This window comes from Sipha flava, unplaced genomic scaffold, assembly GCF_003268045.1.
Source record: "Sipha flava isolate LNK unplaced genomic scaffold, YSA_version1 50_pilon_pilon, whole genome shotgun sequence".
In the NCBI taxonomy this organism is placed as follows: Eukaryota; Metazoa; Arthropoda; class Insecta; order Hemiptera; family Aphididae; genus Sipha; species Sipha flava.
Genome location: NW_020273428.1, coordinates 39867 through 54937, shown reverse-complemented (window position 1 = coordinate 54937; position 15071 = coordinate 39867). Strand labels below are relative to the sequence as shown.

Genomic DNA, 15071 nt, shown 5'->3' with positions numbered 1-15071 from the left:
ATTATGAAAATCAATGCCATCATGGATAATGAATTTGGTAAGAAATAAAATATTGAAATGCACTTGTGTACATACAAATGTCGTTCAAACATATTAGAAGTGTGTTATCTTATTAGTAATTAAATTTTAAGTGTTCGCGACAATTATTGATCTCGGCAGCTACTGGTTTATAATACATATAAATATATATGTTATTTTTGATTTTTTTTTTCAGTATCATATTTGTCCTTTAAATCAATGAGACTAAACATGCACGGAGAATTGGATGACTACGAAATCGATGATTCAGTAAAATGTTATGTAAATTTGGCAAAATGGAAGTTCGAATTCATACAATCCAAGCCCTTGACTAATACTTAAGAACAAAACGTTGAGAATCAAAATTACTATAATCTATTATGTATTTATATGCACCAGAACACGTAGAACAGACTCAATATTGTTAATAAAAAAATTGCACCCTTTTACATTCACTCAACCACTTACTACATAGTACTATACTAGTATATTTTTAATATTTAAAACCAAAAATTGTATGTTTAGCGATTAATATCTCGGCAGAAAATGCCAAATTTATTACTGTTAAAATATACTAAATTTATTGGTGTATTGTAATACACATAAATTCAATTTAATTTTTATCCTTCGTATATTAATTGATAACTAAACATGATAGTTGCTAATTTTTTTTTTAAATGTATTCCAATATTTTAAGCATAAAAACGATGTCCGGGACGCATATAACCAAAGTGCATATGGTTTCGTCACTAGATACAAAATAAATCATTTTCATTGGGCCATTCAAAATTTTATATTTTACCGCGCTTTTTGTCGTCAATATTTTGATAACAAAATTATTATCAATATTAAAATTATACATAGAAAAATAAATAATATTCAATGATATTACATTATAGCTGTGCTTAGTCATTTTACACAATAAATACGTATTTATATTTGTACAACTTATAGGATATAGGTACCAAGATTATTATTTGTTTGTATTATTATTTTTTGGATTTAAATACATTTTAGTAAAATTTAGAAATAAGTTGTACATAAATACCTGTTCATTGTTCATACTAATCAATAATAATCATACCATTGTATCCAAAAGTTATGCTTGTACGATTTATGATAGGTACATAATTATTAATATAATGATGAGTAATGATATACGCCTAAGCAATCTTATCTTTTTTGAAATTTAATGTATAATAAAATAATTATAAAAATTGTTAGCCATTAAGGATAATAATAAGTTACAAATATTGAATAGAATAAAATATAACAATAAGATATTACACACAAACGTATACACAGGCCCATATTTAGAGGGGACACGCAGTCTTGTAAAGAATACTTTTATAATGTATTCAGAATAAGTATTCGAATAAATGGATGAAAATGTATTCAGAATACGTATTCGGATAATTTAAAAAAAATGTACCTATTCAGAATATATATTCGAATAGTTAAAAATATATTCAAGTACTTAAAGTATTCGAATACTTTTAAAATATTTTTTTTTGCCAATTTATGTTAATTTTGAAATAGTTTGGAAGTTAATGTTTGATGACAAATTTTACTACATAATGCATAAAGTAAATGAACAAATAAATACTAAATATTACATATTTTATATCAGTTAATATTTAATATACCAAATATTCAAATATAGTTATTATTGAATTGTGAATACCAATTGTATTAAAAAATCCATGTTTTCATTTAAATTCCCCTTGATTTTAATATTTTTATTAATAAAATATTAAAATACACCACAAATTATATTAAGTAAATACATACAGACTACAGTACACCATAATTCCAAAATAATCTTTTATATACCTACATAATTTAAAAATAATCATATTCATTATTCATTTATATTTCCACTGAAATAACTGAAGAGAAAAACTATTGCTCATAATTTATTATATACTGTATAAAATCTACGATTTAAAATTTAAAAATCGCAGTATTGCCCCAAATTTGAAACAATTTTATAAGTTCAGATAAAAGTATTTTTATAGTGAATAAAAAATACAAAAAATGTGTTCAGAATACGTATTTGAATACTTTTTATGAAAAGTATTTAAAATAGTATTCGAATACAAAAAAAGTATTCAAATACTTTTATTCGAATACATTTATTCGAATACTTTACAAGACTGGGGGCACGGTTAGGCACATGCCCGGGGGCGTCAAGTCTCAGGGGCGGCAAAATATTTTAGCAAAATTAATTTTAAAAATTATACACCTAATGAAAAAAAAAATAAAAATAAGGAAATTGTATGTTTTATTATGTTATAATTTGTTTAATTTGTTAATCAAAAAAATTATTAAGCGATTTTCATTTATAAGTTATATTTTAATATTAAAAAAATGGACGAAATGGACGAAATAATAAATGTTATATTATTATTATTTTTTTTTTTTTTTTTTTTGGGGGGGGGCATATATTATATGTCCAGGAGCACCAACATTTTAAAAACGGGCCTGCGTATACACATACTCGCACATACACACACACTACATTAGATATAAGCTCAGTTTTCATTCACGGGTTCATACGCATTCTTATTGTCTTTTAGTACTGACGGTCAAAGGCAAGTGTAAAAGACTATGCAGATCGTCTATGTAGTAAGACGTAGTTAGTTGTAAACGTTTGTGGTAATAATTCAAAATACGTATGCCAATGTATATTAAAAATATATTGAATATTATTTATTTGTCTATGTATAATTTTATTATTGATAATAATTTTGTTATTAAAATATCGGTGACGAAAAGCGCGGTAAAATATAAAATTTTGAGCGGTCCAATGAAAATGATTTATTTTGTACCTAGTGCCGAGACCATGTACACTTTGATAAAATGCGTCCGGGACACGGTGCAACACGATTGTGCAATTTTTCCTTTTTTAATCTAACTAATTACACCACGATTGCATAAAAAATTTACAACATGATTGTACTCCAATCCCTTTTGACCTGATAAAATCACAACACCATTACACACCAAATTATATGTGTATTTACTATGTATAATAATCAGGCGCGGACTGGTAAAAAAGGGCACGGGATGCTAAATAATTTTAAGGGCAAATAATAAAAAAAATTTAGGGCAAATTAAAAACATTTAGGTTATTTATAAAATATTTTCTTTTTTTTTAATAAAATATTGAAAATACGTTAAAAACGTAAATAGGAACTTAACAAATTACTAAAAACATTCAAACAAAATTGTATAATATTAGATTACAATGTTCGACAGTTGTATGGTGAAAATAAATTGATAGTCTGTTATTAAACATTCAAGTATTATATTTGGTAAAAATACCATACATTTGATTTTAGCCATTGCGATGTATAAAGGTAGTAGATACATGACTAAATAAAAATACAAATGTATAGGTACCAGCTATCTAAGAGCAATACTCACATGAATCTCAGTAGTACATTTGTATGCTCACTCTCACTTAACTACAATAACTATAATATTAATAAATATAATACATTCTATGACTTTTTTAAAATAACGATTTGTAAATTATGTATTATTCGGGACGTTTTTTACTATTTTACTGATCATTACATTAATTTCGTGTTGGACGTAGAAAAATAATATTGTTCAATTCTGTGATTTCAGAGATAAATGATTTTAACCACGTTCATATTTTGGTACATAATTAAGCAGTAGCAGTTAATAATACTATTTTTGTGGATCTAGACTCTTGAAAGGGCAGTTTCCCCCCCCCCCCAGAAATTAAGAGGAAAAACTTATCCATTTAAATGGGTCAGTAAATCGTGATAAATTTTTGCCACTCACAATATTATGGCCAAGTGCCGCTTATGAAGAATGTGTTGATAATAATTTAATAAATTTAATTTAACATACATAAATAAAGGACTCAAACTGATTAACTTATTTCCTTACTAGTTGCCTACTTTAAATGTATTCTTTGTGGTTGTTATAGTTATTATATAAATAATAGATCTACCTACAACTTTATCAGAGAACTGTAATAGGTAGGTATTAGTCTTCAAAATTCACATTAATTTTAGATGGAGTAATTAAGGCACATTTATACTGATAGGGGCAAATATATTTTAGGGCAAGGGATACTGTAGCATCCCAGTACCCCAACCAATCCGTACCTGATAATAATTTATATACAACATAAAATAATGTATACAGCACATACTTTTTATAATTTGTAAATACATGCACTCGAACTATTAATTCACAAAATGCATTTTTTCAAAATTGAAATGAAAAGTTGATTGAGCTAATGATAGTTATGTTAATAATCAAGGCTGGGCATTAACGAGTTAAAAGTTAAAATTAATTTATTTAACTCGTCACTTTTTTTTTTGAAATTAACGTGTTAACTTTAAATTAATTTAATTTAAAAGTAGCTAAATTAAGTTAATTTTAGTTTAAAGAATAATGCAATTTATTAAATGAGGTTTTTAATATATTTATAATTTACTATTTTAATATAAATCTCCTGTAGACAAAAATAATATGAAAAATAACTTTAATAGTCATTATATGGGTTATATTTTATCATTATATTTTTATAACATTGTTATATAAACCCTATAAACCCATGAAAATTCTAAGAATATTCTGTGAAAATAGTAAATACCATGAAAGCAATTGTCGATGAGGGATTAATCACAAAACAACTGTAGTATAATTTTCAATTTAATTTTATTATTCAACCAGCATATGTTTTTTTCACATCTCGTTAGAATTTATAATATATTGTTATTAGTTTATTACTTTATTAGCTTATTATATTTCTGTGAAAGTTTATTATTTTCGATTTTTGGTTTTTTGATAGTTAATACTTTTATGTATCATTATACATTTTCTCAGTAATTTTCTTGAACGTAAAAAAAACTAATACTATGTGTGCAATTTTTTATTTTTGCAAATTAGAAAATTTTAATTTTAAACTAAGTTAAGTTACTTTTTTTTCAAAGTTAACTTTTAACTTAACGAGTTAACGAAAAAAATATAAGTAACTTTTAACTTAACTTATTAATATACTTTATTTTGTTGTATTTGATTATTTTAAAATAATTTAACGAGTTAAAAAAAATCGTTAACTTGCGCAGCCCTGATAATAATATCGACTAATGACTATCAGTATAGAAAAAAAAAAACAATTTTTAATAAAAAAAAATTCAACTATTGACCCGTCAGTATATACATTTATCATACATGTAATTTAGAAAAAAAAAACAATTTTTAACCAAGCCAATGAATATATGGTAATTTATTAAAATTTCATTCATGCGCTTCAATTTTTCCGCAGTCGCCAATAATTATCTTGTGTTTTGGTTTACCGGAAGGCAATCCCAAGTTCTCGATCTGTGCACATACATAGATCGTAAACGGAAACATCAATTAGGTACATGACGTGAAACGGATACATACCAGTTCCAAAGTGTCAAACCCGCAAACAACTCTGCCGAAAACGACGTATCTCCCGTCCATCGTCGTCAACGGTCTGAACGTAATTAGGAACTGTGAAGTGTTTTCGTTCCTATCGAAATTGTACATGGACAGTACACCTGTACGCGACAACAGAACATCGGTTTAATAGTTTATCATTAGGGCTCGGATTTTTATGTATTAAAAAAGTCAAAATATGTAAATATTTATGTTCTTATTTTTGCTAAAATATGTATTAAAAAACGTAAAATATTTTACAAAAAAATCGTTATTTTACATTAATTTTTAATTGTTAATTAATAATTATTCATTTAATCATCATGTTGTCTTTTTCGAAAAAATTGGATACGACGTGCATTTAAAGATTTTCAAATTTTTATGTAAGGCGTTTAGATTTCAAAGTTATTTCGTAGCGGTGCATTCAACGTCGACCGAGGTTAATGGAGCATATTTCATACCACATATGTCGGATGGTGTTACTTCAATATAATTTGACATATTTTCATTTTTATTAATAAGATTATATCTAATAGTTTTAATTTTCTGTAGACCAACGTATTACCTAGTACGTAGTTCAATTAATTTTTATTATAACTCCGGATTCTCCTTGAACTTAATTTAAATTTCTGCATTTTCCAATATCGCAAGCCTCTGAATTATTATTAGATTTAATGTTTCTAATTTTTTTTTTTTTAACCATGAAAAAAAAACTGTGGATATATATGCTAAATTATTTTGCTAGTTATTATTTTACATAATATCAGAAGTAATAACGATTGTAGTGTCTAAATCAAGATTTGAAATATCTTCTTTCATTTAGTTCCATTATAATAATTGTAAATTAAATAAAAACTGTATTAAAATGGTATAAAAATGTGAAATATTTACAAAATATTTAAAAATATGTATTTACATCAAAATATGTAAAATAAAAAAGGTCTCATATTATTCAAGATGTTATGAAACGTGCTTATTTTTAATGGGAATTAAGAAATTCATATTTAATAAAATTATGTAATTACATAAAAATCCGCGCCCTATTTATTATTACATTATTACACGGGTCGTAATCGTTTGCGAAAATCAATTAGACGCAAAGATTTCAAACAGCAGTATTCACGCGGTGCACTGCGACTGCAGTTTTATCACGTTCAGAGCAATGACAATATTGTCAAGGGCAGTTTTTACAATTTTTTCGGGGCAGGTCCTTTGACATTATCTTACAATATATCAAGACACAAAAATGTTCGACCTATTAATAATCTACTACTTAAAATGTAGTTCTTGTGTAAACGAAAATAAACATATCGTAACACAGTGGTGGATCCAAGGTTTTCTTTTGGGGGGATTTTGAAAAATATTTTCCTTTGATAATAAAAATTATTGATTTTTAATACATATTTTTCCGGATGTATGGGGGGGGGGGTTAAACTCCCCCTACCGTGGATCCGCCACTGACTTAAAATTTTAAGCCCGAGCGTCCCGAGAGAATAATATATTACAGTTTAAACTTGAGACTTGGGGGCCAGACCTCCTGGACCTCTCCTCTAAAACTGCCACTGTATAAACGTTATTAATAAATTTAGAAAATGTTTTCTCCATCGTTCGGATGTACGGTTAAGCTCAGGTTTTGAATTTGTTCCATGGGAAACATTGTTTCAACTACAAATTAAAATCTAAAAACGTTCAGAATGATTATTTGCAATGTTATCGACTTTACTCAACATTGTATTTTAAAAAGTTATCAATATTATTTCCCTCGAATTGGTTTATTTTCTACGTTTGAGTATTTTTCTTCGTCCATCGAACCCAGGCCCATCACTAGGGTACAAGCCAAACGTACGTTTATCTAGGGTGGCATTTAAAGGGTTTATAGAAATCGAAGCGGCATAATTAGATAGATATCGACAACGGAAGAAAATTATTAATGTATTACGTGTCTTTTGCTGTTTTATCGTATTAGCTCCATTGCGAATACGATCACAGCGTATCATAATTTTGGTAATGTCTCTGACAGAGAGTGGCAGTGCAAATGGTTTCACATCAAGGCGAAAATCATCATCTAACGACGGGCTGGATCGGACTGAACGTAACAGGATATCGTACAGGCGACCCGTGTGCTCGTGACTTATCGTCGGTGGACGGACAAGAAGCCAAGATCGTTTTCTATTACTTGTTCACGAAACCAATCGCAACCATTGGAAGACATAAGCGCCAGAATGAGATAAGAAAAAAAAAAGTTGTACGCCATGGTTCAATCTAATTACTATTATCTCCAAGCCTTGAGGAATTATATGCATTTGATGTTGATATTAAATTTGGTAGCGGGCGGCCCAAATAGCTTCTCAATAAAAGACATCACTTGGGTCGCCGGCGGACATGTGGCAGTCAAAGTGATACAGTCATACGGGACATAATAATAATACCATTTTAAATGTAATATTATTGTACAGGACCTCGTATTAAGATATGCTATAAGAATATTATGAATTGACCCTTAAACAACCCCTCCCCCCCCAGAAAAAAATTATATCTACGCCATTGATTAAATGTGTACACGACGTGTCATCGGTTTCCGTACGTACCGGGCGCATTGTGGCTGAGCAGGTGGTTCTCGTCGGCGAAACAACGTCGCCCGTCGTGGACGGCCGCGGACTGGCCGCCGATCCCGACGGAGTACTGCACGTCGCCGCCCAGGCAAAACACGCCGGGCACGATGTGGAAGAACCGCGTGCCGCCGTAACCGCCGGGGCCGCGAAGCCGGCACAGGGCCGAGAAGTTATCGGCGGTAACGGGCACCACGCCGTCGTACAACTCGATCGTCAGACGTCCCAGCCGGCGGTCGGCCGTCGAGTCCACGACGTCTAGAAAACAACTGTCGCGCGAACCGGTCGCAATTATTCGGAGGGATGGGTGGATGGGAGCGGTTGGATAAGGCGAAAGTGTCCTGATGATGCCCGCTCACGAGGGCACATAAATAAATAGCTGTACCGTGTGAGATGAGAATAAAATCTATACCGGAGCTCGGATGTTTTCATGACTCTGCGCTTTTTTTTCGGGCAACCAGAATTATGAAATCTCGACTGCGAATATGCAAACTTATTTTGCATTTATCGATTGTTTCTAGATTGAGTCGCATACATTTTATAAATTATACGTATAGTATTAAAAATTGTCCATATTATTGTAAATTATCATTACCTACCGTTAATTGTGTCATTTTCAGTCTACAAAAACTAATTGTCGAATCGTCAAAGGTCCTTCAAGTTTGAAAATATCAGCAAAATTACTGTTGTGCAGTGTAATCCTGATACTTAAAGTGCTTAACGTATGTAAAATTCAACTTTAATACATCGAAAACTAATTTTTTTTCATATTTATTAGCTGTGTTTTTTGTAATTAAGTAATTTTAAATACGCATTAAAAATAGTATATACATTTTTTGAATTAATATTAACTATTTTTTTGCATATATTTGTTGAAAAAACAGGTATATTTAATACATTTTATGACACATAATTGCATATTTTGACATTTTATAATACATATTTTTATGAAATTTTGTTCATTAACATCCGAGCTCTAATCATAACACATACACAAGAATGGCACTTACTTGGATTTTTTTATCCTCACGTTTTTCGGTAATCTTGCGTTGACGATTAACGGATCGTAATTGTTACGCGATTTGATTCTCTCTTTTAAATATTCCTCATGTACACTACTGAATATTAAATTTTTGTAGTGATTCTTTTGATGTTTCCTTATCGCTGCGCGCGATTCGAGCTTGGGCTTCTATACGCGTACCGATAGTTTTTACGAAATCGCATAATCGTTGAATTATTATGTATGCACTTTTACACTCGCACGTACTTACCGCGTGACGGATTTTAGATAATAATAAATTGTTCTCCTTGAAAATTTTCTTGTTCTTTATCGCAATGGATTCTTCCACACCCGTCGACTTCCAAAGGTCTATTGCTTTCGGTTTATAACAATCGGTTTTCCCCTAAATCAAATACTCGAATGTGTTATTAATGCGCTCGCGCGCGCACGCACAGTAAAAATCTGCAGTGATCTTATTCGTCTAGTTGTCTCTTAGAAAAAAAAAAGGTATTTTCCATTTTCCTCAACACACTAAAATCATGTGCTAAATTAATTTACTGTACTAATTAATATGTTAAATCGGCATTGTTTATATACCTACTTTTTTTTTAAACATTGAAATACGAATATTTTTGATAATAGAACAAAATAGATAATGATTAAAATGTTATCCAATTTGAAGAGGAAAATTGTTTAGGCCATTTAGTTTTTACTCGAAATGTATTTTGGCACTCGATGAAATAAAATTGTTCATTTCATATGAAAAATAATTCGATCGGTTGGTCATGGCTGTTTGGAACGTGCACTCGTTCACGTCCCAGTTCAATGTGTTGAAAATCAACTGGTTTTTTTTTTTTTTTGATAACAAATTTTAATTTAACAGTTCGTAAAACAATCATGTTCTTAAAAAGTTCGATTTTCGCCGACCGGTAAGGGTATATATTATAATTTAGTGATGGGAATTATCGTTTTGTTTTGTGGAATCGTTCCAATCGGTACTTTTTTGTGTAAAACTGAATCGATTGGAACGATTCCACAAGAGGAACGATAACTTCGTCAAATTTCTAATAAGAATGTTTCGAGGGTTATTGATATTTGTCTACCGATTCACAACACGTCGTTTCGTCGCAGTCTAGAGCGTAAGCAAATCCCCGCCGTGTTGTAGTAATCGGTTTGTATCAGGGACGCCCACAGAAATGTAGCTCAGGGGGGGGGGGCAAAAAAATTGTAAGTACCTAAATACTTATAGGAAGATTTACTGCTACATATTTCATCTACTCATATTTTGTATTACTATCATTAATAATTTTTTAAAAATCAAAACTCATTTAAGCTTATATAAAATTACATTATTAGTTATTAGTTTTAATATTTATAAGAAAAAATATAATAAAGTTTAAACAAAAAACAACTTTATTTGATTAAATTCGCATCATATTTTATTATTTTATTCAAAAAGTAATGACAATCTCCTTTTGTTTGAAGCAAATAAATTAATTGAATCATCATTTGTTGATTAAAAAAATGTTAGATACTTGTTAGATACAAGGATTGTCGAATAGTCACTGAATACCCAAGATCAGCTTTATGTAAAATAACTTCCAATTTTGTAAGTGACGCGAAAATCTCAGGGGGGGCAATGGCCCCCACTGCCCCCCCCCGTCCGGGCGTCCCTGGTTTGTATGCTATACAAATTGTTACATTGTACCGAATGCAGCGGTAACAAACCAATTCTAGCACATGAATCGTTCCAAGTTTGTTCCGTCGGTGCTTTCGGTACTCGATGTCGGTATCAGTATCGCCTGATGGTGACCATTTCGTAGTTTGAATATTCGTACCGAATGTACCAACAGAACGACCGTGGAACGATTAACGTACTCGTGTTCCTATTCGTTCCGTCTACGTAATCGCGTTACACTGTACCGCAGAGGCGGATCTAGGGGGGGGGTTCAGGGGGTCAGCTGACCCACAGTTAATATTTGTTGACAAAATTGGCCTCTTGGAAATTTTTTTTCTCTTTTTAGACCTTGATTTGAATTCTTAGACAGTTGGTCCATCGGAGTTACTAGAAAAATGAATGCCATGTATATTCAAAATTTAAAATTTTTCAATTCATAATTTATATTTTAAATTATATCGTTTTAGTAGAAAGTTAAGTAAATCATATTTTATTCCCTACGTTTGTTGCGCTGATAAAATTAGATTATATTTATTAATCGTAAATAAATCATTATCGGTGGTGTCACTAATTCTAAAATGTATTACAAATATACTTATACACTTTTATGAGCATATTGTTTTTTTTTTTTTTTTACAAGGTATTCATTTCTAATTCAGTTTCATTCCTAATAAATGGCCTCTTGAAATGACTTGACCCACAGTTCCCCAACTCTGTATCCGCCCCTGTTGTACCGAATACATCGGTAACGACCCACCATTATTATAATTTAGTGTTCACCTGTGTGCGATAGATAACGTTTATGTTTTGTATCAGTTTCAAATTCTGATCGTCTATTTCCGACTGTCTGGCCGCGTTGATTTTCATGACGCCGGTATTGTACATCAATAACGGGTTCAACGGAGGCGCTTTGCTGTCCACTTTTGGTTGAATGTTTCTCAACTGTAATAACACAATCCAAATGGTAATGCTGGGGCGTATTGTTTTAGTTCAATCACATTTCATCGAGTCGTCCGATGAAGGAGGCGCACGTCGATAATAATTATCTATTATGGTATGCAACGATCGGTGGCGGATCTAGGATTGTCTTTGGGGAAGGGGTTTGAAAAATATTTTCTCTTGATAATGAAAATTATTGATTTTTAATACATATATTTCCCGATTTGGATTAACGTGGATCCGCCACTGGCAACGATCATCGGGGACGTACGTTGTCCTTGTGCGTCCGATACATCATCAACTCGGCCTTCGTCGTTCTGTCTGCGAGTTTGCTTTGCATTTCAAGTGTTACGAACTCGGTTTTTCGTCGAATCAAAGTGTGTTCTGATCAGGTGCTGCTTTGGCGTTATGTGTTAACTGTTGTATGAAAATATGTTCCCGGAGCGTAACTATAATAAACAACTAGTCGAGTAGGCGTTAGATCAATGGTTCTCAATCCTGTTTTTGTTCACGGCACACTAATATGGATCTCAAGTTTTTGCGGCACACTGTGCACTTGACAACAACAACTTTGGCTACGCATTAAGATACCATTTGGGTTAAAACCGTACAGTGTACACTTATTAGTGTTGGGCTTTTCGGCATTAAAAATACACCAAAAACAAAAAACGGGAGAGGCTTCTTTCCATTGATCAGGAAACGCGTGTGTGCTTATTTTCGATTCGATCACCTATCGAACTTTTGTGTAAGAAACGACAAGCTCAAGCTTGTCACTTATAATTTTAAATATTTTCTCTTTATGATATAATATTCCTTTGCATAAATAATTCTCAAATTTTTTTTTTTGTTTTTCTATTTTTAAAAAATAAATGCAATGAAATAAAATATCTACTGTTTTCAATACTTTTTTACCACCGTAATCATGGGCACAACTAGAGCTCAAATATTTGTACTGAAATTGCTGAAAATAAAATAAAATGGTATTTAAGTGTAATAACTAGATTATATAGATCTGAAAAAACAGGAGTGCTACATTTGAACTCAGGGGTGCTAAAACCCTATTGCACCCCCTTAATTACGCCTATGAGCGTAATCAAAAATATCAAACATTTTTCGTGCATTGAAAAAAAAATAAAAATATTTCGTATTATTATTTCTATTTGAAGAGCACGAATAACACTATTTGAAAAATACATTTTTTTTTTTTTTTTTTTTCTAGTTTGGACGTGGCAAAAAAAAATAAACAATTTATGCCCTAAATTAAAATAAAATATCAGATATATTGAAAAATGTCTCATTAAAATAGCTATAACTTGAGTTATAAAAATATTTATAAATGTCCAGTTATACGTCTGAACTCGACAGGATGTAATATTTAAAAAAAAAAATTCAATTTTTCTCATTTTGAAATCGGGCAATTAAGACCGCCTAATTATAATTTGTGAACCATTTTGCGACGGCATCGTCGTCGTCGTCGATTATTTCGGATGAACCGTCTGCAGATCGTTCGCGGGAAAGCCATCATCACGACCGTCACCGGGTCCGTCCGCGATCCGATTCATCTCCTTGTACGTCCGGTAAACCGATTTGAGCAACGACACGGTCCCTTCTAAGACGAACGAGAACAAAACGATCATCGCTGATACCGGTCAGCCTCGCTTCGTTACCAACACTTTTTACTTCGTCTACGCCCGCGGCGATCGTTCGGACTGAAAAGCGAATCGAGTCGTTTCGTAAACGATTTCTTGTGATATATTTATTGATACATTTGCGGGTTCACGTATAAAACTTTTTCGCGTTCCCTCACGTTTTTCCGTTAGAAACGCCAAGGAAACGCTTTCGCGTGTTTTATATGAGTATATTTGTTATGGGTTACCAAATATTATTATATTCAACGCGTATTATTATGTAACGTATTATGCGCAAACATCATGATCATCGTTATGTTTAAAATGATCATTGTCCAGGTAGTATTATTTAACGTTTTAAAGGGTAAGGCTAACAGATCGAAGGACAACAAAGTCGTAAAACGTATTCCTGGTAATATCAAACCAAAGGACAACGGATCAAAGAACAAAGTCGTAACCAGTTTATATCGGGAAATGATCAAAACAACCAATACAGCTTCCTATGACGTCAATCGAGCCATATAAAAGAGGGATAGAAATGACCACTATTCTGATGAGTTCTAGTCACGGAACTGCGAGCAACTTCATGTCATTTTGCATCAGATTTATATAATATTATTTGATTTTTTACTATAATTGCATTTATATTACATTATTATTACAAGTATACTAATACATAAGTACTTAATATTACATTTTATTTTTATTATTTTAAAATTTACATTTACGCATACCTATAAATCACATACTTTATTCTGCATTAAAAAAATTATCAATCTTTGTTTTAAATTTTTAGTGCTTTTTGAATAGAGGAAGTTTTCAACTTTACTAAAATTACGTAATGTTTCATCTGTATTATCAAAAGATGAAATTAATCGTCTTAGTTCGTGTACATAATCAAGTACATTTGTTACGGGGAGAATTGGTCTTGTTTGATACTTTGATGTTATTACTTGTTTGATAATATATTATGATTGTGTATATAATGTTATTATGTGCTCTTGCAGACATTACTGAAATAATAGTATAAGTAGAGTATGTCAATACATGTTATATTTTAAAAATTTAATTTCAGTGTACGGATAAAATTGTAAGCATTTTGTTCTCAATTAGCGTAATTTACAGATTTTAATGTTAATCAAATAATAAATAATTTATTAAAAATCACAAACTTTATTAAACAACTAATAACTAGATGTTTTCAGTTGTTTAATATTTTTAAACATAATGGGGTACATTATAAAAATCAAAACTGATTTACATAAGTATGTGTAGACATTTTTTCTTAATTTTTTATTAATTATATTATTAATATATAATATTTATCTAGGCTGTCATTGAGTTGAATACACATGAATTATGATATTCTACCTCATTTACTATCATTTGTTTAAAACAATTAGTAATAATATCAAATACTAATTAATACATTTTATATAGACAATTGGTACAATGTTTGTTTTTTTATCAGGCCAATACTTGTATCATGAATGAGGAAGAAACAATGAACTCTGGTAATGATAGAAAATTAGATTCGAATAAATCAAGCCTTGTTATTATGAATCAGAACAGGTTATTGGGATGATAATAATACAATTAGGTTAGGTTAATTATCCAGTAAGTTGTATTTCAGTAACTATTTAGTGTCTATAATTATTTGTAATTTTAGGCTAGTCGCTGACTGGCAATTTTCAGTTGCGCGATAGTTGCGCAATAGTTTAATTGCATGGGTGACTTCCACAGTGATA

General features: G+C 30.8%; 1 protein-coding gene across 1 annotated transcript; it reads right to left on the bottom strand.

Annotated features, from left to right (window-relative positions):
- Positions 1 to 5304: 5304 nt before the first annotated feature.
- Positions 5305 to 12035, bottom strand: LOC112690532 (peptidyl-prolyl cis-trans isomerase C, mitochondrial-like). The gene is made up of 7 exons (XM_025564566.1): positions 11967 to 12035; positions 11537 to 11698; positions 9350 to 9481; positions 9089 to 9267; positions 8058 to 8347; positions 5455 to 5591; positions 5305 to 5388 (listed from the first exon to the last, which is right to left on the bottom strand). The coding sequence occupies exons 1-7, from the start codon at positions 12033 to 12035 to the stop codon at positions 5305 to 5307; spliced, it is 1053 nt and encodes a 350-aa protein (XP_025420351.1).
- Positions 12036 to 15071: the final 3036 nt, after the last annotated feature.

Coding starts and splice junctions, on each gene's coding strand:
- LOC112690532 (XM_025564566.1), bottom strand. CDS start 12,035: ATGCAAAGCAAACTCGCAGACAGAACGACGAAGGCCGAGTTGATGATG. Junction 9,482..11,536: donor ACGTTATCTATCGCACACAG/GTGAACACTAAA, acceptor TATTTGATTTAG/GGGAAAACCGATTGTTATAA. Junction 5,389..5,454: donor GGTTTGACACTTTGGAACTG/GTATGTATCCGT, acceptor GTATGTGCACAG/ATCGAGAACTTGGGATTGCC.